Genomic DNA, 24,204 nt, shown 5'->3' with positions numbered 1-24,204 from the left:
CCAGATGGTTTTGCCAGCTCCCTAATTTCTGAAAAATACGTTAAAAGTGAATGACTAGATATTTCTGTGAAGATTAAAATTCGGATGGTATACTGAAAGCAGTATATGACAGCACAATGCCATCCTGCCTGTCACCAGGAAAGTGTCCTTGCATGTATGGCTGGAATGATGATTTTGTGGTCAAGCTGTTTCTCAAAAAATGGAAGTCCCGGTTTAGAATGAACACATCATTGCACGAATGCATGCACACATTCGAATGTGAAAAATAGTTCCCGTTCAAACTGCTTAAGGACTTAATTTTACAGAAGATGAACCAGTTTTTTGAAATTTTCCAAGTGGCTATCCCTCTTTTCAAAGGGCAGTTCAAGGCAGCGTATGGATTTTTGATATCATAGGTATTGATGAAGCAAAGATGCCTGTTTCTAAGAAATGCCATCAGAGGTCTATATAGAAAGAAAAACCTGCATCTTACAATTAAATATGCCCTTAAAAAAAAAAGACTTAAACACAATAATGCAAAGAAACCAATTTTGCTCTGCTGCTTAATTAGGTCTCCTGCCTCTAGTAGGCCATCACATTATGTTGACCTATGCAATACTTCAAGGAAGAGTCACCTCCAGAGAGGCCGAAAGCCATTTCCATCAACTGTATCGATGCCGACACTAGAATGGCAATATGTCTAACAAGGAGGAGGAAGGGAGATTTGATTTTTCTGTGAATAAGCTCACATTTATGTTTTACAAAACTTAGATATTTTTCAAATCACACACAAAAAAAATTCCCCCTTCTCTTTTTGGTAATTCAATATCTGAGGCAACATCAAGGATTACAGTGCTTATAGTATGTTTTATTCAATTCACATAGAAAAGCATGCAGTATTAATGTAAAATGGTACAGTATTAATGTAAAATGTTCAGTGCACATTAGGTAAACAAGTCATTAGCATACAAACCCATTTTTATAGTCTATACAGGCATACTGAACACATTTAAAATTACAATGCTTTTTGGGAACTAAATTAAAAATTGTGCTTAACTTAAAAAAATACAAGCCATGTTTGCAGTGTTAAAGAGGAGATGCTTTCTAACTGAAGTGCTGTAACCCTGAAAAGAAAGAGGCTGCTACCTTACACCCTCTTAAAACAAGAGGTTCAGTACAGTACAGTGCTATGAAACAGTCCGAGCAGCAACATTTCCTCTGGGAGGCAAGTTTTATGGCAACACTGACATTGTTTTATAGCAATTTCATGAGTCCGTAGGATATATAGCCATTAGCTGCCTTACACGCACAAAATGTAATCTTTAGGAATGGGAAACGTAACCTTTAAAGCAAATTCTTACATAAATGACTGACCTGACAAGACCACTTAAAACTGTCCTGTTCCAGGGGGCCATTAGCTGTGCTTACAACTGGAAGGTCATGTAACCTGAAAACTTAAAAAAACACCCCAAAACCCCCAAGTAAACAAAATGCTCAGTCAAAGAAAAGAATCTGGAATAGTTCTTCCCTAGGAAAGAGCTTGTAATGGGCAAGGGAGCGTTCAGTTTTCACATAGTCGAAAACGACAGGATCAGATCGCATGGAAGTCATTAAAAATTAAGTTCACCTGTAAATATTAAACATCTGCAGGTTGATGACTTTGAGTCATGTTCGATTTCCAAGCAGAGTCAGTTTTTGGTGGTTTTTGACGGACTAGCACTGGAAAGGCTGCTCTGAATTTTCCTCTTGGTCGACTGACTGACATTTTTATTTTTCCTTTCAGCTATAAAGGAAGACACCCAAGGAGGACTAAGCTGATTATGCAGGTCAGACGACATCTTTAAAAAGCAGGAACCGAACTTTTGTTCCTCAAACAACCTTTGTGAGTTACTGAATAGTAAATTCTGGGAAAAGTCTCTTTGAAATAAACAGTTTGGAGGTTTGATATCACTAGCCACTACGTTTTGGCCTGTAAACAGTGGAAAGTGGTCATTCATATCTAGCTCAGATGGGGAGAGGATCGAAAACATAGCATGTTTCCAGCCAGTTCTGTCAGCTGCTAGATCACTCGTCTCTGGACACTTCATACTCTGATCCTCACTCATCTCTTCCAGTTTCTTCTCAGCTTCATTCAGAAGCTTAGAGCACTCTGTTGACTTTGAAGAATTATCAAGATCAGAGGACTTGAAATTATAGCATGGACTCTTACTGTTGTCCGATTCAGACATCATTGAGTCCAACTCGGAAATTTTATCGAGGTAGGCAGCATCCATAGATGTCTCACTGGAGGTTCTTGTGCGATTCATTTCAGAGGAGCAGACAGTATGTAACCTTTTAGGTAAGCAAGAACTTGTTTTATCACTGGACTTAGCTGATGACTCATCTGACTGACCAGCTGCTGAATTTTGCTCTGATTCATCAAAATCTAAGTTGTCAGCAAAATTTGTTGGGCAGGTCCCCCAAAACCCTGATTTTCCTCTAGTAAAACAGTTTAGCTTCTTCTCACTATTACAGCTGCTTGTGCTGTGTTCTGGAGAATCTTTGCTGCAGTCATCTGAAGTGTCACAAAACTCTTCAAATTTCAGTTTTCTCAGGAATGTTGATGGTTTCCTTGCATTTTCTTTTCCATCAGGAGTGTTCAACTGAAGGCGACTCAGAGACAGAAAAGGAGTGCATGGTGGTGGAAGATCATAAAGTTCTTCATCCTTATATGGGGTACATTCCTCAATTTTATTCCACTGTTCTTCTAAGCAGGCATCCATATTTGTAGTATTGTCATCCAGGAGAACCCCATGACATCCTGGAAACAGATCTTTCTTTGGGGCACACTGGGTATTTGAGCCATCTGAACCATCTTGACTGGAAGAGCTCAAACAAGTTCCACCATTTGTCATCTGTTCAAGACTGTCAGGACTCTGATTGCTAGTCAAAGCTTTTTTCTCCTCAACTTGGGTTTTCAAACATGTTGTATCTGCACTGCTCTCAGCTCCTTTTGCATCTGTGGAAAGTGCTCTCTCGCTAACAGCACTCACTGTCTGGGTTCCTTTGCCTGCGTTTTTCAGCTGTAAAAGCTGACACTCCATTTCTTCTATGTATTTATCACTTCTTTCCAGTGCCTTTTTTAGACGGTTCATTTCACGTTCACTTTGTTCTACTTTGGACTGAAGTGCAGCCACTGTAAACCTACCAAATCTGCAAGAATTAAAGAAGAAAGAAAATATTAAACTGGAAAAAGACATCCTCAGGGTGCTTTATGAGCTCATTTCAAGAAAGAACAAAGCTATTAAACATTGTGTTAATTTGAAAACAAAAGTCAGAACTTTCCTCTGCTAGTTATGAAAAAAATAAATCATCATATATAACACAGAGGTGGAGGTGAATACCTGAAAAGGCAAAATTAAACTATTAGTGGTAGTAAGGCAATAGCAAGCAGATTACCCTTCCAGGGGCTGGTTCTATCAATTCAACTCAAATATGCATGAAGAATTATCCCCTAAAACAATGGCAAAGATTTATGATAACATTTGAACAGTGGTCCACATCTTGAAATATTTACATTCAATCATTTTCCTACAGTACAGCAGTGTTTTACAATAGATTTCTTACACAATGTCACCTTGTCAAATATAAAATGCCAATATGAAATTCAGAAATTGCAATAGTCCTTTGAAGTGGTTTAAATACTTATACAGACCATTTCAATTATGTTCCCATTAGATATACCGCTTTTTCTTCGCCATCATGTGGATGGTACTTCCACTTACTTCAGACCTACTTGGTTTTTTTTGACCTTTACAACTGGAAAAATCTAATTTCTTCCTTGACTCCAATACAAAAAACCTGCCACTTGCGGTTTGTGAAAGTTGTGTGTTCGTGGGGCTTCCAGTTTGAGCACATTTTCAACTGCCAAGATACAGACTTGCCTTCCCCCCATCCTCCACCAGCTTTCAAGACTGACCTTCCCCAGAGAGCAGGTGAAGGTTTCAGCTATATGCCCTGACTCATTCTAACCTGTCACTGACAGGTGGGCACCAGGGAATTCGCTGCTCCATTCAAGGATTTCAATTTACAGAAAGAAAAAAACAATTAAAGTTCTGGTGTTATTAGGAAGGAAGAAAGGACCTGCAGCCACCCTACAACTCTGACACCCAAGGTTTTCTATCACAAAGAAATGACAATTCTGTATGTGGGCTTACACTAATCTCTGCTTTCCATCTGGCAGCTCCATGTTACAGCACAAGTTTATATTCACTCTTCTAGCACAAACGCTGCCTGGAATTTCCACCATTTCTTTTGTCTGTCTGTCCCTCCTTCAGTGTCCTTCAGAGTCACAGGGAACTCCCCTTCCATCTTCCCCATTCTATCCCCTCACCCTTTGCAAAATGCTCCCACTGCAACCCTTAGACCAGCGAGGTCTGAAGGTGGTCTATCTGGGGCCTGCAACTATGCTGGGAAGATATCCATGAATCTGTGCATGCACTTCCAGCAAAAAACCAAACTGTATTTTGTTTCTTCAGTTCCTGAGCCCAAAGCAGTAGGAAACTGCTCTATGCTGACAGCTGCAATACAGTTAAGTGGGCAGTTGGGGAAAGGAATAAAGGGTATCACAAGCCCCAAACAAATTGGGCAGGGGCGACCAGATCTACTGACATATTTCACCATTCAGCTGCTTCTGCATATTTAAAGGACTTTGAAGAGTTTGGTTTAGATGGTTCAGGGGCGGGGAAGATTCTCACACACTTAGACAACAGTCCAAGTCAGTTCTTTCACAGACCTAGTGAAAGAAGTGCTACTAGACCACTTTTAAAATCAGATCAGCCTAAGCTCCACATGGTTTTGGTGTGTGCCACTCACTGCTTTGTAAACACAAAATGGCAAGGTAGTAGTTTTGTATTTAGAATAGGAGTGTTCACTTAGATTTTTTTCCCCTAAAAGAAGCTGGCTGTATTGGAACTCTATTGAGGCAAGGACCCCCCCAACCTCTGCATTACCCCTACCCAATTACCTTTGTCTTAAAAAAAATGAAGACAGAATATTTTTCATTTGCTTACTCTATGGGTAACAAGTTTTCTCAATTGATTATAGTAGTTTATACACTTCTGGTTGCATGCAAGAAGAAAATGGGAGAAAAGGTGCATAGGACTTCCTTCCGCTCCCCTATGAAACTAGATAAAAGCAGAATCACAGACAGCTCAGGAATGTTTCAATTATATTTTCAGGTGAAGGGGGTTACAATGAAATAAGCATCCTCATATACAACGCATTTTGGCTTATTCCCTCCTTCAGTTAAAAGAAACTCAGATTTTGGCTTAAAATACTGAAGGAGCCACTGTAGCACAGCAGGACACAAGCAAGACCCTTCCTGCTTCCTAGGGTGATCCAAAAGTATTTATTTTGCCTTTCTCCAACAGATCTGTTCACACAGCCTTACAGGAGCAAACCCTACAATGCTAATAAAGGATATAAAAATGATGCAAAAATACAATTTAGCTTAATAGCCGAGTGAGAGATGGGGAAAAATGCTTATGTAAAATAAGCAAGATTTTCCGGGGTCTGCTGTAACAGACACTTTGACATAAAAATTAAACATGTTTACATTTATATGCATACCTGGCAATTCCTTTTTAATGGAAGAATGGTGTATTATGTTTATTTAATGCAAATAGCATTAGTGACAGCCTGAGATTTGCTTATGAGGAAGCAGCACTGTATTCTCAAGTGCAACTTTTATAACAAGTGTTCTCAGGTTAAAAAAAATACAGTATGTTGTTCAAAGCCAAACAGCATCACTAATATGTTAATTGTTATAGAGGGATGTGTAGGAGTTTCGGTTTTCAGAAATGGAGCATATGATATGCCACCTACAAACAGTTACCTCTGCAGTTAGGCAGCAGAGCACAAGTTGCTTTTTGCTCCTGCTTTGAGACTTGCATGCAATTTATTTCAAGGACATCGATATTTAAGACAGCCATATAACAATGCACGCTTTTAAACCAACTACTCCAGTCCAGAGCATGACATAGGTGTTTTAATGACTGACCTGGGAGGTCAGCAGAGCTTAAAAGACATGCATATTTTGGTTAAAGAAGCCAGAACCACCCCCCCCGCCCCCCATCTTCCTCTTCTTTTCCCTTCAGATGTACAGTGAGCTGTGCCATAGCCATACAGTGAACTGTGCCATAGCCAAAAAGTTATGGTCTGATGATAGTAATAATAGAATGCAGTACAGCTAGATGAAAATAGATTAAAGTTTGGCCTGACACCCTAGATAAATTATTTTTCCTGAAGTATTTGAACCATTTCACACATGGCAACAAGGTGAGACATTCTTCAGTAGAAGTTAAGGTGTTTAGTATACATGTGGTAATGAGCACTTTTCATATCCTCACACATGGACAAAGTCTTTTCAGTGTTAGGGTCTTGTTCTTTAGTTGTATCACTTAAACAATGAGTTTGTATGTCATTGCATTTGTTTCAAGAACATCCTTTCTAGAGAAAACTGAAAGCCCAGAGAAACCAGTGGTCAGTCATAAAGTGAACAGAAAGACATTTCAAGGTGGGATTTGCATCGTTCACCACAGACACCTAGTGTCGTGATTTGCATCGTTCACCACAGTGACATTTTAGATGGCGTAAGGTCTTTTACATGACTGCTGGCCTCCAGCTATTACTCTGGAAAGATACAGGTGTCCTATAGGTCCTCTATCACAGTTGCCAGCCCCAGGCAGGTGTACTGGATATGGTATAGTGTCAGAGGTGACACTGGATGTCTAGATGAGCCCTTGAACCCCATACTTCAGGATCTTTCCTCAGTCAGAGTCGTTCCTTCTTGTCCCAGCATGATTCTAACTTGACACCAACCAGAAAGTTGCAGTCAGCTCTCAACTACAGTGAGCAAGAAGAACTAATTTATAGCTATAATGTCTGAGTAACTCGCCTTCACATTTTTTTCACAACTGCTCCCTCAGTTATGTTTGAATACTCCTGAAGATCATAGAATCATAGAATTTTTGGATTGGAAGGGTCCTTTAAAGGTCATCTAGTCCACCCCCTCTGCAGTGAGCAGGGACATCAACTAGATCAGGTTGCTCAGAGCCTCATCCAACCTGACCTTGAGTGTTTCCAGGGATGGGGCATCTGATGCCCGTTTAGAAACTGCTTGGGAAGTTTAATAGTCTCTCAGCTTCAAGAGAACAAATTTCTTCAGATGTTTCTTCTCATCTATCAGTTCTGCAAATTCAGCTTTGGGGTTTTATTTTCACACATCAGTTGAGCCCTTAACTCGTATCAACTCAGTTTAACACTACACAACCTCATACAAACATTTATCTCTGTGGATAGCAAGCAGCTGCAGCAAATAGTTTTCCTGTATAACCATTTACAGAAGACCAGGGCTGCAAGGATGCCATGGTCCATAACTCTCCAGTTCTAATTACCTGATGGCCCAGACTGAGGGCTGCCCTGCAGCTCAGATACATGAGCATGATCCATCCTCCAAAGGGGACAAAGGGTGAGAAGTAGGAAATGCCAGTGTACAGTTAGGGCTTGTCACAGTTCGAGATCAGGGCAATGCCAGAGTGCACAATCAAACCCAGTCCCATCATTTAGATACATATTTTCACTTCTGTAGCTACATAGGAAGAAAGAGGTAGGAAATCCAAGAACAAAACAAACAGCTGAAAGCCTTACTGGTTTCTACAGCCTTCTGTGATACCATGTACCAAATGCAGCCAGACAAGAATGAGTTCTGCAATCAACTATGAAAGGTGATCTGCAGCAACGTCTTGACAATATCCCAGGTTATACACAATTGCCTTAAAAGTCTGTCATATTTGCATAGGCATATTTAAGAAAAAAAACCAAACAAACAATTACTGTCATATAGGGGCCTCTTCTTAGCAAACAAAAGAGAAAAAGGGAAAAAAAGTCAGGTGAGACACCTCAAGCATGTTGCACTATTTAAGATCTGAAGCCAGGGGGAGAAAAAAAAAAATTCAGTAATGCAATTTGGTTCCACCCAAGATAATGTCCTGGGTATAGCCTACTATTGCTTTCCATTCTGCAGATGAGGCTGCCTGACAGAAGAATGTGTAACGGCTCCTTCTTGAAGGAAGTAGTAGAAACACCTGCTATAGCTAATTTTCTAAAAAAGAAACAAGTTATTTTCAATATAAGCAAATACGGGGTAGTAAATCCCCTTCATCACACAGTTCACAGAGTACAAACCAATCTGAAGACACAGGGCCTTCCTCATGAAATCTCTCCTAAGCATCAGGGAAACACATTTCCTTCACATCACCAGAGTAATGCCAAGTTTCACTGTTTGTTGGATGACTGTAGAGCAGCAAGATTTGATCAGAAGAGCAGCCAAGTCAGACACATTTATTTCAAAGAATGCATCTCCTTTCGTTTAGGGAATTCAGTGAATTGAGACAAATATGCAAAGCCTCTCCAAGCATTTTAACATCTTTCAGTGAAGCAGCACTGGTCTTCCATGTAGGAAAGCCAGATTATACCCGAGGTCAGTGAATAGCATAAGCCAGGAAGGATTACTTCAGAATTACTACAAAAAAGCACCGGAAAACTGACAAAACCAAGAATTGAGATGTGAATGTCCTTAACCACTTGCCCAAGGTTTAGATCTTCATGCCTGAAAGTGGGTGTTTCCTCAGAGTTTATATGCCATGACTCAAAAACTCAGAGTTGCTTTGAAGGCCACTGAATAGCATTTTGCTCTATTTACTTTTAAGGCCACACTGCAGCTGTTTTTTGAAAATGGCCACTCCTCTGGGACAGCAAGCTTGTGGGAAGGTGAGAAAGTAGTCCAGTTTTCTATCAAGGAAGACAGCAGCGTTCTTACCCTCTGCACCCTGGACGCAGGTTACTAGAAGCCTATTTGTAAGTTCAGTGAAATACAGACTGAATTAAATAGCCTGGCATGAGTGGAAATTTGAGTTAAAAATTGAATGTTGTACAGAACGACCTTAAAAAGTCAACAGCCTTAGATTTCAGTGTGCAGGTACCTGAAGTCACAAGTCTAGACAAGAGAAACAGTAAAAAAACCCCAAATAACAACAACAAAACTCACAAAACCAGAGAAAAGAGATAATGCAACAACTTTCTGCATGTTACAGATAGTTTTTCAGACTGGGATTTTAACTGGCAGAAGAAATTAAATATTTAGGGAAAAGACTCCTAGGAAGCCTAGAAGTCTGGTTCAAGCTAATTTGAATCTAACCATTCATAAAATACACTATACCCTGGAGTAGATGGACTTGCTAGTTATTTTTCCTTCAGGTAAAAAGCAAACATCGCTTTGCCAAAAATGCTTTTAGATCCTTTGTGCCTTGCCAATAGACCTAACAGTTTTCTATTTTAAGTAGAGCTGGAAGTAATAGGGCTTTATCATCCTGCACAACTTATGTTTTAGAAGTTTTCCTGTTCTGTATCAGGAAAATGGAAGTCACTGAAAATTCCTCAGGAAAAAGAGCAAACAAAGAGCAAGCAACAACCACCAAACAATCAGTCTGATCTGCCAGAGAATTGTGAGACTAACATAGGTCTTTGGTAATGATCAGAGCAAGAAACTTACCTCTATTTTCTTTTCAGATCGTCCCCACTACATGATGGTATGGTATTCTGGTGAAGGTCTATTTTCAAAAATGTTTTTTTTGGGGGGAGGGAATCTAATCAATCTGCATAATCAATTAAAAAATTGTGTAAAAATCCCTGACATGGCTGCAGTGTCAATTTTATTGACATACATGACATTTTTCAGTAGGTTTTAATGGATACGAATGAAGAAAAAGCAACTCAAGACTATGATAAAAGGAAGGTTTTTTACTGACCTCTGAAGAAGGCCAATTATATTTTTCCTGTGATGTCAGAGGTAGAGTCTGCGTTACAAAGGGATCATTCACCTGTCATCAGTGTTTCCTTTGCTATAAAGCAAAGCCTACTGGAAATAATTTAGGTTGTGGTATTTAGCTCCAGTGCCATTTTATGCACAAAATGAACTACATTTGTGATAAGGGGAAATCCTTTCACAAATAATTTGATACAAGTTTTAGTTAGTAACCTAGCCAGTTATTTAAGCATGAATCCACATCTGATAATCAGAAGCTAAGAAATATATGACAAATGAAACAATGGTGGGGACACTAAATTATGAAGATCCAATCCAATAGCTATTTTAAATCGCACAAGAGAGCCATTGAGAAACTTTTTCCAAAAATTACTTTCCGAACAAAGTACATTGAAACAACTGTACTGGCAAATCAGTGTACCTGCACAGAAACATTTCATTATAGTGACATTGTCAGGCTCTGATGCTTATGCCTTCAATTTTGATTTCATAAGCAAGGTAAGGAAACAGTTACTGCAACCCCTGTTCAGGGTGTGAAGCCTAGCTGAACGACTTTGATAATATCTAAGAAGTTTGCCATCAGAACTGGAGGAACATTTAAAAAATGTCTTGATGTTAGGTCTGGTTTACATATTGACCAGACTAATGACTACAGGGGTGAAAAGTTAATTTATAAAATCTGTTAACAACACTAAGATGGGAGAAACTTCCTACCACCTGAAGGATGTGACTGGAATTCAAAAGAATTGTTTTGACACATGCATCACAACACCACCCTGAAGAATGCCAGTAAGTGGGTAAAGTCACACACTTTTGGAAGGGGACATTAGCAGTACAAATGCAAAATGAGGTAGGAAGGTAACTTTCTAAGTACCTATTTAGGTAGGTTAGCAGAACTGGTACTGGCCATTCATGCTAGAAGTGCCAGGTAAAAGGAAGCAACAAAAAGGGTATTGCAAGATCACAGAATATTTTGTTAAATAGTAGAGACATGGACAGATCAATCTAGCTGGCACCTGGGTTGCAAAACAGACCTTGACACTGTCCAGTTTCTGATAACATTTGGCTATTATCTGTGCTTCTAAAGAAGAAAGTGACTGGCTATTTTTTCAGGCCACACTGGAAAAAGATGGGAAGATAATCAGCTTGCAACCAAGAGTAGTTCTTCACACCCCACCCCCAACATCAAATTTTTCTGACCAACAGGATGGTAAAGCATGCACAAGCTAGAAGAAATGGAATCCTCTCCACTGGTGAGTTTATCTGACATCGGTAAAGTAAAATCAAGTCAGATGATCTGGTCTCTTCTAGCTCCTCTTTTCTAGGATTTATTTAGTTACATCTATTTACTTAAGTTTGCCATCTTTGCCAACTCACTCTCAAATCTTATGGGAAAAGATATTCCATGCCATTAAAGCCTTCTCCATTGCCAAGACCTTAAACAGGTTCTATGTCCCTTATTAGGGGACTTCAGTGCAGAATGTACTTTTATGCATTTAACAGCACAGCATAAGGATCATACATCTTCTTCCCTGTGGTCTGGAATGACAAGCAGTCTGGCAAGCAAGTTCTCTATAAGGATGAATTTCATCTTCCAGTGAGTGAGTTGTGAACTACAACAAAATCCAGAGAGCTCTCTTCTCACATTACACAGGTACTCTCTAACACCCTTCCTCAAAAGCACCATATAAACCTTCAGCCAATGCTGCTCTTAGCTTTCTAAGTTCTAAATTAATGAGAGAAAAAAGGTAGAAAACCAAAGAAAGGAACACAGCTTTAAAATTATGAACACGTTGCTTTACAAAGGAAGAGGAACCTTAGCACACAGCTGTAAGCAGTACAGCAAAGTTTCTGCTTTTTGAGGTCACTGTCATAGATGTTTTAACTGTTTATGACAGAGTAGTAAACACAGGTGTCAGTTCTGGGAATGATGTTCTCTTGCTGCAGAAGCTCGATTCTACCTATCTTTCGCAGACACAAAGCTATCAGGGACTTTCCTTGAATAGGGAGTCTAACTCCACAGAACAAACCCTGAAAACAGCAAAAGGAAGAACAAAACAAAGCCAAACACAACCAAGCATAACCTCTGCATTCAGCAACAGACCTTCTACTTTGTCCATATACCAGACTTTGAAATTTAACAAAAATAAGTTAACTGTAGAATTCAACTCATAAATCCAGTCCTTCAATATTGGCCAGATGACTACAAGTGCTATTCTTTGTGTTATGTCATATTCCTTTGCCGTAGACTTGCTGCTATTCTGTAAGTTGTATTCGTCACCCAAGTCTATGAGGATAAAAATTCCAAAGTCTACCTGGAGACACATATGCAACACCATGTACACCACCACAGTTTTAGGTTGAAGTCCTACAATAGTTAAACAGTCTATAAATAAAATATGGTAGCTTTTAAAATATTCACATACTTTTGGGGTGATCTACTATCAACTTCAGCTTTTAGTCGCAAATTCTCTCTTAAAAGGCTATTGTTTTCCATGCTCAGTTTCTTATTCGCCTAAGGAAAAGAAAAGGAAAAAAATAAGTATACAGTAAAACAGAAATGACTTCTAATATTTATAGGACAAGCTGTTTCTCCTTTTTAAAGAGACAGAACTAGAAATGTGAAGGCAGGAAACAGCCTTCAGATAGGGACACCACTTAAAAATCACCATGGGAAATGGCTTGCAAAACTGAATAGCAAACGGACATTTTTTATTTATATTCCCAAAATACATCGCAAATGTCCTATCTAGGGAAATAAACACAGCTATGTTAGTTAGTACAGAAAGTCATTAAGGAGATGTACTAATGGCAATTCCATGTTTTTTTTTCCACATGACTAAATACGTAAAGTACATTAACATTACAATGTGCAGGTATCAGCAAAACTAATGTTGAACAGCTTCCTCCATTCCAAATTAGAGTAAGATTACTTTGGTTTTTTTGGCTTGTTGTTTTTAAAGCATAGTTATCCTATAGATGTAAATCCATTATGACAAGCTATTTGCAGTCTTTCTTCACTTTCTTCCAGGACGTTGTGACTAAGACTCCCGATTCACAAACCTTCTTACTCCTTGAATTGAGGTCAATTCCTTCTTCTCAGTTCAGCAGATACCCTTGTTAATAAGATACTTCATATAAAGAGAAGTTTTCCTGCTGCCGTGTTTCAGAACAATGAATGCCACCACCCTAACAAGCAGAAAATACTCTTTGCTCTTCATAGTTTGCTCAATCTCTGTATGCTGAAAACAGCACCCGGCACCACCAGTCCAGGACTCGTAATTCATAGCCTCAACTAGATGATGCTTCCACTGCATAATAAAAGCATGATCTAGAGTTAGATCTGAAGATGGAGCTATGCAACTGGGCTCAGGAGTGAAATGTACTTTTTCCAGAAGCATCAAAGAGTGCAAGAAGAGAGGCAGAAAACTCTCAATGCTTACACAAATACCCGCAGCAACCTCTCCAGGTGAGGCTAAGACAGTGGGGTGTAAGGGGAATGGAGCAGAAAAAAAAAAAAACCAACCCCACTCCTCCCACCCCGCCAAAAAACCCCAAAACAAAAAACCACAATATTCCTAGGGGCAGAAGGACTAAACAGACACTTCTGGTAAAGAAGAAATGGGGAGGGTGAGCCCAGGGCTTGGGTGCCTCAGTGTCAATTTTTTAGTATTTAAAAAATAAAAGCACAAAAAACTATCCTGAAAGCAGTGAGTAAGAATCCAGGACTTCTCATTTCCAAAGGAGCATCAAACCATTTGACAACATGGCCAAGACCTTTCTCTCTTTCCAGCGACACAGCTCCCCCAGTCACAAAATCAAATGGGAAACTGCATGACTTGTGTAGAGTTGGTAGTTAGGGCATCCACCTGGCACATGGCAGGTGTCCTTCTTCCAGAGAGTCCTTCTTCTACCCTCCAAGCCAGTAATCTTCAAGGGATCCCCACTTGCAGTACAATGTCTAGATTAATGAGTTCATGTAACTGTGTTATTAATGAGCATACTTTGTCTAGTATTTCTACTACTGGCTCTGTATCACCACTTCCATACTTGTTATGACTCCACTCAAAGTAATAATGCCTACTTTGGGAATCTCTGCCCTAGGACATTAAATGATAAAGGTGGCTGCTATTTCCTGACTCAGTCTAGTTTAAAAAAAAAAAGTGATGGCAACCACATTTTCTGAGAGACCCTGTCTCACTGGGAACAGGGAACAGACAGGAAGAGAGTGTTGAACTTGATGATCTTAAAGGTCTTTTCCAACCTAAATTATTCTATGATCACAGTTTAAGACTTGGTCCCTAACACACATCTAAACCTCTGTTCGTATCTAACCCTTAAGCAAATTCAGAGACTCCATAAACTTAAAACCTTTTTCTTGCTAAGGCTGAAGTTATACTGAAAAAAACCCAAACACACTCCTCCCTCAGTCCCTGCTATATTCTTCTTTTTACTTACTTAGGGAAAAAGTTAAAAACCTTAGTCACCACAAAAAAAACCAGAGGCAGTACAGTTTAACTTTACAGGAAAAAAAACCCAAAACAAAAAATACAACAAAAAAATTAGGCAGACAAGAACTCCTTGCTGCAAATCCCCTTCTGCCAACTACAAGTGATTCTGAAGCTCCTAGGATTCTCTTTGGAGGGTAGAACATGTGTCCCAGTCGGTAAAGTTGAAGTCTGAGTCCACCTAAGCTATTGAAAAAGCTAATTTTGGAAATGCAGTTTATTCCTTTTAGTGTTTATCACACAGTCTAATCAGGGCCAGAATTTGCTTTAGACTACACAGAGGCAAATCTAGAAGTGTCCCACTAACAACAACAGAATGGCAGAGCCGTATAATGTGGGCCTCTGAGTCTGTAACACAGGAAAAGTGTTAACACTATTAATGCTTACAAAGGAAAAAAAGTCCTAAACATGCTTCAGTTTTGCGGGAGGCAAGCCAGGACTGTTAATAGAAGAAATAAAGGCAGCATTTTGAATAAATACAAGTCCAGTTCTTTCCACCTTGCCTTGCAAATTCATCTTGAAATTTCACTCTTCTTCAATGTTTGTGGTGATCCTTCTTGTGCCCTCAGGCAGATTTTGCAAGATATTTTTATTTAGATGTATTTTCACATATGATTACCTACTGTATCCCTCCTTTGGCAGTATCAGGTTTTCTTTTATATTACATTCAAGATGTATAAAAAAGCTGCAGGTTTCCAGTAAAGGGTCTTCTGGTCATAAAATGCTGAAGCTTGTCTAATTTTCGGTCAAAGGGTCAAGTTACCCTGCCTCAGCAAATTGCACCAAAAATATCGGCTAGCAGGGAGGGCAATAGTGCAAAATCTACATCAGCCAACTGTACTGTGTTTGGCCACTGAATGTTGTAAAATAGATATATTATATAGATTATTGTAAGCCTGAAAAATCTGGTCATCAATACTGGTGACAAGTGCTACTATAATCCAATTACCCAGTCACAGAGTGACAGAGGAGTTGAAGAAGAGTCACGTACAAGACTCACTAGAACAAGCAATAACATCTGACACTTACAAAGGCTATGTGGAAATACTATGATACACCAACAGTCACTGGAATTCAATTTTTTCCTCTTTCTTCTGGATCTATGAAGTACCCAGAGGTCATGCTAGCTCTCACTCCCGTTTAACTAGCACAAAACAGTTACACCACAAGATAGCTAAGAAATGTATTTATTACCTCTTTTAGCTTTTCCATACTATCCATCACTTTTTCATATATATCATTGGCAGCTTTCAGCTTTTTGCTCCATTCCTCTGGGGTTTCTGGGCCACTGGTACTTGCTTCATTTGCTGACTGGCTAGTTTCATTTTGGCAAGACAAAGCTGATGCCGTAGGATTCAGAAGAGATTTCAGCTGTGTCTGTAAACTGAGATTTTTACCTCTCAGATCTTCCACTTCTTTGTGCAGGGATTCTATTTCATCCTAAAGGTGTCAGAAATTCACAGGAATTAAAGTAACGTGCGAGATTAATTAAATAATACTGGCAAGTTCCCACAGCACTTTAGAAACATGGGTTCTGGCAAGCCCAGATGCATGCCGTCACTTACACATATATCTAAGTATGCTTATGTATTGTGCTCTAGGCAGGATTTTAATCAACCTGCACACTCAAGCATAGTGAAGGTTTTAGTGAAGGGAATCCCTGGACTACATAAAGGACCCTGAACAAACCGGTGGGCAGACCAAAAGCTTCAAAGCATTCAGCAATGTGAATCTATTATTAGGGCACTCTGTGGGAGGATTTCCTGTATTATCAAGAGTGTTTTTAAGGTTGTCCTCTGCTGACTCATTTGCTTTTATTTGAGAATGTTTCTCTCGTATCATTCTGAAACATCACATGTTTGGATGCTGAAAGTCTCAAGATTCAAAATGGACAGAACACAGCCTGGAAGAGGCTGCTCCAGCTACATGAAAGTAGCGATATCTTAGGAAAGACTCTCAAAATGCAAAGAACAAAGCTCTTAGCTGTGTTGGTTTGAAGCCACAGAGAAGCAAAAACCTTCAAAAGCCTGTTGCTAAAGGGATGCTAACATGTCTTCTACACTGTTCACCAACTTAAATACTTGAGTTGCTCAAGGTTAGATTACTAAAGGAGGCCATATATAACATCTACATAAAAACAAAGGTTTATTTGCGCGAATAATCAAGCTTCTCCCCCTGGCATGAGAACAACCATTTTAAATTTAGGGTTTTTTTAAAAAAGATTGATGTTATCCTATGCCTTTCTGTGTGATTTTGGAATTGATTCAATAGAAAGGCAGGCCTGGTTCCTTCTTTCACAGAGCATGAAAGAAGCTGAGCTACAGGCAAGCTTGTCATAAAAGACAGCCCTTTCTTCCCCAGTGTTAAGGATATATACAGCATCTGTTTCCTTTTTCTTGTTCACCTCCCTGCAACAGGTTTCCTTGCAAAATATGTGAAGTCTTCACACCGCTGCTACTAAGGAAACAACAGCTGAGAAAACAAACTAGGCATATTCCTTATTAACACCTTTTCACCTTATTCCTAAGAGAATATTTTTCCAGCAGGAGAGGTGATAAACTTCCAAGCACTCACTCACTTTCAGAAAACAATAAAGTGACAGTGATAAAAATTAACCTATGCCAGAAGGTTACAATGGGCAATATTCCTTAAGAAGGAATTTAGTCTCCCTGAGCAACAGGGAATTACTTCAGAAAATGTTTGCATTTGTATCGAAGACAAAACAAAAAGCCCTCAACACCTAATGAGCATAAAGAAAACCCTGCCATACTCCACCCTGGGGGTGGAATTCCCACAAAACTATAGAATTAGATGTACTTGGCTAACCGTAGCACAGAAAGCATATCACCATGATTTCAGTGGGACCACTTCAAGCACCAGCAAATGCTCTCTCGTAACCTTAATCAGAAGGTGGGATTTTATTGCAGCTGAATTTTATGTAGATCCAGTATAAACCTTTCCTTGAATTAAAAACAACGGGACTCAAAGCAAAAGGACGAGTTGTATGCAGTAATTTAACAGTTGCAGTTCATCTGGAAAGTCACAACACTCCCCATGTCCTTACCTCATATTCTTTGTGGAGCAATTCAAGCCTTGTTTTACGTAGGTGTTTTCTGACTGTGGGACTAAATATAGGATCACTTTCACTCGTTCCTCCTAAAGCAGCATAGGATGAAAGAAACACAAATAATGTTTCTTTTTCAGTCAATTCAATACTAATAATCCACCTTATACTGCTATATTATCAACTACAAATACACCTAATATTGGACCAATCTACTACCACAGGAGATTTAAAGTCCTTTAATTTTCATAACAGGTTAAACAGGAGTATCTATTAGTAACATTTACAAGTAAAAGTTTCTAAAGTGAGATTGTTCATATATATTTTTCTCTCAGAACCAAACAGCAGAGATGACATTTTATGTCAAATAAAGATCACAGTACTTCCTAGCTCTGAGGAAGTTCAGATCCTCATTCAGGTGTTGTAGCTTTGCCTTATTTCTGTGCTAAGAGACATTTTCTTAAAAATAAAGCAGAAGGGAAGAAATGGTGAACAAAACAAAACAAACAAAAAGAAAAAAGACCTCACACTCGTTCAAGATTCTGGATTTAAGTACACAATTTCTCAGCTAGATGCTATTCTCTTAGGTCAACAGGTGCCAATGCACAGGTGGAGTACTTCAAGCAAGATGCATTTTTTTTAGTTAAAGGCACCGTTCAACCAAGATATAAAAAACCCAGTCATTACAGTCACAGTGTACTCGCTGCCTTTGAATAATCTAGGCATTAATATACACATCATCTTTGGAATTTTTACTTTGTATCTACTAAGCATGCTTCTGGAAAGATTTAAAGTCAGATCTTCCTTAGATGTTGGTAAAAAAACACAGAGGAAAAAATATCCAGACATCTTTGCACTCAAAAGAATCTCCTCCAGCAGTAAATACCAGAAAGTTATTTCAAAGCCTAAAGTTGTCCTTACCTATGATTTCCTTGCAAGGATTTTCAGGCGTGATGGGAATTCTGCAAGCTGGGCACTGATTATTGTTCTTCAGCCACACTTCAATACAAATGGAACAGAAGACATGGTTGTTGACACAGATGACTGGGTGACGGACCTTTAGTAGTAAGGGGAAAAAAAAAAAAAGGAAAGCAAAACAAACAGAAAGATGCTATGAATATTTTAAAACTCTTTCAGGTAACAGAGTATGAAAATACACTATTCCATCTCTCAGTGCAAGTCTGGTCCTTCACGAAAGAGACACTGTTGTTTCACATGGCTAGCTAGGAGTGACATCCTGACTCACACCACCAAACTTCCCTATTATTGAAGGCGCCAAAGCTATAACCATTTTTGCAAAACTAAGGTCCTTGATTCCAAGGGCTCATTAATGTGCAGTGTGGCAGGTACCCTTCCTTCACCCCACAACCTTCGAGAACTGCAGCCAACCACTCCAGTGAAATGAACTTGCATCCCTAGGTAGAAGACCTAGGGACATGCAAAAGACACACATTAACTGATTTCCGGGAATGAGGGATTGCTTCTGGCCACAACCAACACTTTGCCTTGTAAGAGGCGTCACTGAAATGGATGGTGTTACAGATTAACTCTAGCCTGCACATAATCAGCTTCATGGAACTCGGCTTCAAAAAGGGTAAGGGCCAAAACCACAGAGAAGAAACATGAACCAGCAATCACTAATTCAAGCCTCCTGCTAGATATGCATTGCTACTAAATAAGTCATTACCCAAGGATGGGGCAGCTAACTGAAAGATAAGATATTCCAGTCAGACACAGATCCTTTCAAGAAGCTTTCCCTCCCCTTCCGAAACAAGGGAGGTAAACAAACTTTTAGAAAATATTAATGACAATGCATTATTCTCTCTTGTCATTTAACTATAAACCCATTTGAAAGTAAGCATGCATAGAGGGACCAAATGTTATACAGAAGAAAAAGACTTTCCCCTATATGTATTGCAGCTTCTGTTACAGCTTACTGTAATACACACTCTCAAATCTCTTAAGACTTAACATTAGTATCTGTGTTACGGGTCTTCAAGATACTTGTTTTTCCTCCACCAATGTCTTTGCCCAAGAAACGTGTTTTGAGACCCAGAAGTATTAGTATCTATTACTTTAGATTCTACTGTGTTGCACTTAAAACCCAAGTTCAGGAGAATCCTTTCAACTTTAAAAGAAGTCCTCATCATCCCCAAGACCCTCCTCCTTCATTCTATTAGCAAAGTAGTCAAACTAAAAAGGAAAAATGAAACACTGGCAGAGGGAAGCAAGCAACTGGAAAGGACAGCCAATAACTACTTGGGAAAACAGATTAGATGTGTCCTGTAGTAATCATACCCACACAATTAGTGTTGCACAAGCTAAAACCCAAGCATTTTACCATTGAAATACATGTGGATCTGAATTAAGGTCCAGATCTGTCAGCTTCCTCTCCAATTTACTATCTATGCCTCTGTCACATTACAGGATTCACAATATTTTTTAAAACCTCCGATATGACAATCCTGGGAGCCAAAGGATTTATCTATACACAAACAAAAACTCAAGTTACTGAAGGTGTGAATAGAGACTAAGCAATTTCTCCAAGTGTCTGCATGCTTTCACCTCCAATCAAGGAGGCTTTTTTTGTGATTAATGCAAGCTTTAGCACACCAGTGCTTTGGAAATGTTTAAATATTACAATTTCAATTATATAAAAAAAAATAATCTTGTTCTTTGCTGCTTTTCTTTACCAGAAGAAGAGTCTTCTCCAGCTTTCTCACCACCAGCTAGAAGAAAAAAAACCTTTTTCTCTAGCCATACTTCTTTCTCACTCAGAAGCAGCCCGAGAATAGTTATATGGATGGTGATGATAGGATACAGTGCAGAATACCATAAAATAATCCAAACAGGAGAAGACATTTCAGGAGTGCAGGTCTTCCCCCTGGGGAGCAAGAGACCCTCAGTTACCCCAAATCTGACATGGAAGTGCACTTCTTGCAAGTGAATGATTACTCTGTATCTCTAGCAAAATAGTAAGTCACATTTATTACTCCCCAGGGTACAGTGCTTCTGATTTACACAAGTTTCATTTCAGGGCTGAGGTTTATACTTTTGTTGGCTCAGGAGCCACACAAAGCAATCCACATGACAACAGCAGAAGCCACTATTGAAAAGTCACACAATGGCTGGGGGTGCCACTGCCCTTCACAGAGTCCCTCTGCCACCGACTGTGACAAGACCCGGGGGTGGGGGACTGTGATGTATTCATTACTAAAAGAGCAGAGTTTCAGTTCCTTAATCAACCATAATGTCTAGAAAGACTACAGCTTATTTGAGAAGGCTTGATCAGCTAGGTAATTCTGAGCAATTTTCTAATTTCAACCCCCCTGCCAGTGCGACTCCTACACAGATCAAAATCAAATCCTGTACACATCTATGTCACTTTGAAGGCACTTCTGGACCTTCAGGCAGCATTAATGGAGAACCAGGCACATGGAAAAGCAGGCACACTGATACCAGTAAGCAAATCTCCAGACATCCTCGGGGGTTTCAATGCACACAGAATTGTGTGCCCAAGCCCAAGCAAACTGTCAACACCAAAACCAACAGGAGACACCTTCAGTCATTCTAGGATGAATAAACCTAGCAGTCCGATGCAGATAGCTTCTGATCTGCTCACTAATTATGAATACAGGTAGTCCAGACTGTGTTAAAAGAACATTCAGGTAACAAACATGAAATTTATCCAAGCAATTAACTCTTATGATAAACGGTTATTTGCACATCTTGACAATAACTAACAAAACGGGCTAAAGCCCCCCCCGCCACACAAGATTTCTGCTTCATTGAAAACAATGAGTGTTGATGTGACTGAATGAGTTTCTCTTCAATATCTTTTTTTTTAATCCCCTTACCACTCCACACAGTGAATAGTTTCTATTTTGCAGTCAGTCCTTTGCAAATTTTGCAGAGATACCAAGAGGTACATTCTGAATGTAGGGTGGGCATTCTACTCAATCTGAAGAGCCTATGCTACAAACCATAAAAGTATTAGAATATGTCAACCCTCCAGGACACTTTCTGCTCCCCCCTGCAAGATAGGCAAGATTTTCCCCTTAATTTAAACTAAATAACTTTTTTTTTCTTCCTCTAACCTTGCTCTTGAGAAGAGCTTTTTTCTGATGAAATTTTCCAATGAAGTTCCACGCTAGAGACAAATATATGTATTAAAAAAAGGACAGCCAGAGCTGTCAACTTTGGCAAAATTTAAACATCTTCATGCGTCTAAAAAGGAAAGCATTCAAATACCTTCATTACAGATATCACCAGCAGATTCACTTATATAACGTTACTGTATTACCTCTGTGCAAGAAACAGAGTAAGAAGAGTGTGGAAATCTCTTCCAGTACAAGCTCAGGAACATAAATTCCTGAACAACTCCAGAAAAGAAGTGTAAGTATGAAACAGTGGCTTGAAAAAACCCAGTGCCTTTATAGCAAAGTATGAGTGAATACCTAACGAATCTATCAAGGGTTTAGATTAGAAAGTCACTAGGATCAGATTCAAATAGGAAATACATTGCCAGTTTGATTCTGCTCTCCTCTTTTTTCAAGAGCATCCACTCTACATTACAGACGCAGTAAATTTGTGTTCTCCTCCATTTTCATTAAACAGATAAATAGAAGAGGAGATAACAGGATCACAGCCACGAAGTCTTGCTCGGCTTCCACAGAAGAGCCAAGAAATGAGTAAACTTGGTTGCTAAATGCATCACTCTCCGTCAGAGAGAGAGTTGAGAAAAGGGAGATGTCTGACTACTTTCACTACCAGCACTACACCTACTCTGTACATCAAACACACCTATTCTTTTGTTATCACTCCAGCAGAAGAGGTCTCCAAGTAAAGGCCAGGTGAGGTAGAAAGAAACCGGACTGTAAATGCCAGAGTGTAAACACAAAAGGTTGTTTCTTCCCTTGTAATTACTGTTGTGCTTTAAGAGGTTTGGTTTGTTTTGGAGAGCAAGGAAACAAGGCGGGGGGGGGGAAAGAGTAGTGGGGAATGTGCAAAGAATTTGAGAAGCAATTACTGACAGCTATGAAATTAGCTCTGGGGCTTTTAGAGAAGAACAGACTAGCAAGAGCCCTCCGCTTCCCGAGGGAGAAGAGGAAGGGACTGAGAAGGGGTCAGAAAGAGGAAACGGAAACTTTTTCTCCAGACAGCTGCAGTTTTTCACGATCCTTTTTAAATCCACTTGGTTATACATTCCCTCTTTGTTTCACTTGCTCTCTGCGACACAGCACCACGCTCAAACGCAAACTCACCTAGTATTTTACCAATACCGGAAGAAAAAACCCAAATCTCAAAACCTTCACCCTGGGAGCCACACACCCACGTTTCGGCGCGGGGGCGACCTCGGGGAACTGGGGTCCCCCAGCCTCTCAGCCCCCGGGAGGCTCCCGCCCGGGGAAGGCCACGGTTCCCACCATCCCAACGATGGCAACAAACCTCGCCCGCAGCCGGGACCGGCTCTCCTGGGGACGGGATCCCTCGCCTCCCCCACACCAATCCGAGAAGAGACGCCCCCCCCCCCCCCCCCCCGCTTCGAAAAGAGACCCCCTACCCCAACTTGCTTCCCAGCGCGGAGCCGCAGCCCCTTAAAAGAGACAAACTCGGGGGGCGGCCCCGAGCAGTCGCCCGGCGGAGCGGGCCGGGCCTCCCCCCCTCCCCGTACCCACCGCCGGGCCGCCCCCCGGCAGGGTCTGAGGGGGAAGGGCAGCGGCGGCGCCGTTACCTTCCCCAGGCAGATGTGGCAGGTGATGGGCAGCGTGAGGGACAGCGTGACGCTCGGCCCCTGCTGCGCCATCGCGGCTCGGCTCGGCCCGGCCCCGCCAGCACGGAAGTCCCGCGGACGGGCGGGCGGTAGCGGCGGCGGGCCCCCGCCAGCCCCGCTACGGCAAGCCGGCGAGGCCAAGCCGCCGCCCGGCGGAGGGAAGGCGGTGCGCGCTTTTGCAGCGCTCCCCTGGAGGGCGGGCGGGAGCCGCGGCCCCTCACGGCTCTACCCGCCGCCGGGCAGCTGCTACCCCCCCTCGCCTCTCCCCGCCGCCGGACACCACCGCGAAAGGCCCGGCGGGGCTCGCCGTGCCCGCTGGGGCAAGGCCAGCCCAGGCCTCGGCGGCCCCGAGGAGGTCGCTTGGGGGGCCCGAGGAGTTTTTGGCCTACGCACGGCCTTCTTGAGGGGAGACACAGCGCCGTGGGGAGCGCTTGGTACAGGGCCCTTGCAGGGGACGGCCGACGTGGTTACAAGGGCTCTCCTTTCCCCTTATAAACTTATCCCTCAATCAGGTTTCGTTGTGCTGAATTAAATAAATCAGCTGTTGTAATCTTGTTAGTTCCTTCGAGTGTTCCTTCTTTTCCTCATGTCTCTTTTTTTTTTTCCTACACCAAAATATGATACAGCAGATGGGAACAGGTTCGAGGGGACACTCCTGCGGCACGAGCCCCCCTTCCCCAACGCCCTGCGTACCTGGCAGCGGCCTGGCATCGCCCCGTGGCTCCCACGCCGCCCTCCCGCTGCGCAGGCAGCTTGGCCAAAATGCCTTGCTTCTTGGCCCAAAGCACTGCCTGTCAGCTCCGGTGGGATTTCGCGGCCCAGGCGGCTGTGGCTTTGAGGGCGACACAGGAATGAGGGCTGCGATAAGCCTGCAAGCACTGCTCTTGCCTGACGGTGCCTGATGGAAGATCCTGTCCTGATCCATGGAAACTGAGGGGCCAAATCCACGGACGAAAATTTGTGTCTGCCGCCCGGCAGATGACTCCCGAAATCGCGGAGCCTTGGTCTTGGGCTT

General features: G+C 41.2%; 1 protein-coding gene across 1 annotated transcript; it reads right to left on the bottom strand.

Moving 5' to 3' along the window:
- Nucleotides 1-1,667: 1,667 nt before the first annotated feature.
- OBI1 (ORC ubiquitin ligase 1) lies at nucleotides 1,668-23,222 on the bottom strand (the record flags this gene model as incomplete). Its single annotated transcript, XM_082014304.1, has 6 exons — nucleotides 1,668-3,171; nucleotides 12,271-12,359; nucleotides 15,547-15,792; nucleotides 17,417-17,508; nucleotides 18,338-18,473; nucleotides 23,151-23,222. 6 exons carry the CDS (start codon nucleotides 23,220-23,222, stop codon nucleotides 1,668-1,670), a joined length of 2,139 nt encoding a protein of 712 aa, XP_081870430.1.
- Nucleotides 23,223-24,204: the final 982 nt, after the last annotated feature.

The sequence above is a fragment of the Phaethon aethereus genome (assembly GCF_964289735.1).
Source record: "Phaethon aethereus genome assembly, chromosome: 1".
Classification (NCBI taxonomy): Eukaryota; Metazoa; Chordata; class Aves; order Phaethontiformes; family Phaethontidae; genus Phaethon; species Phaethon aethereus.
The sequence above is the reverse complement of the archived record's forward strand: the minus strand, read 5'-3'. Positions and strand labels throughout refer to the sequence as shown.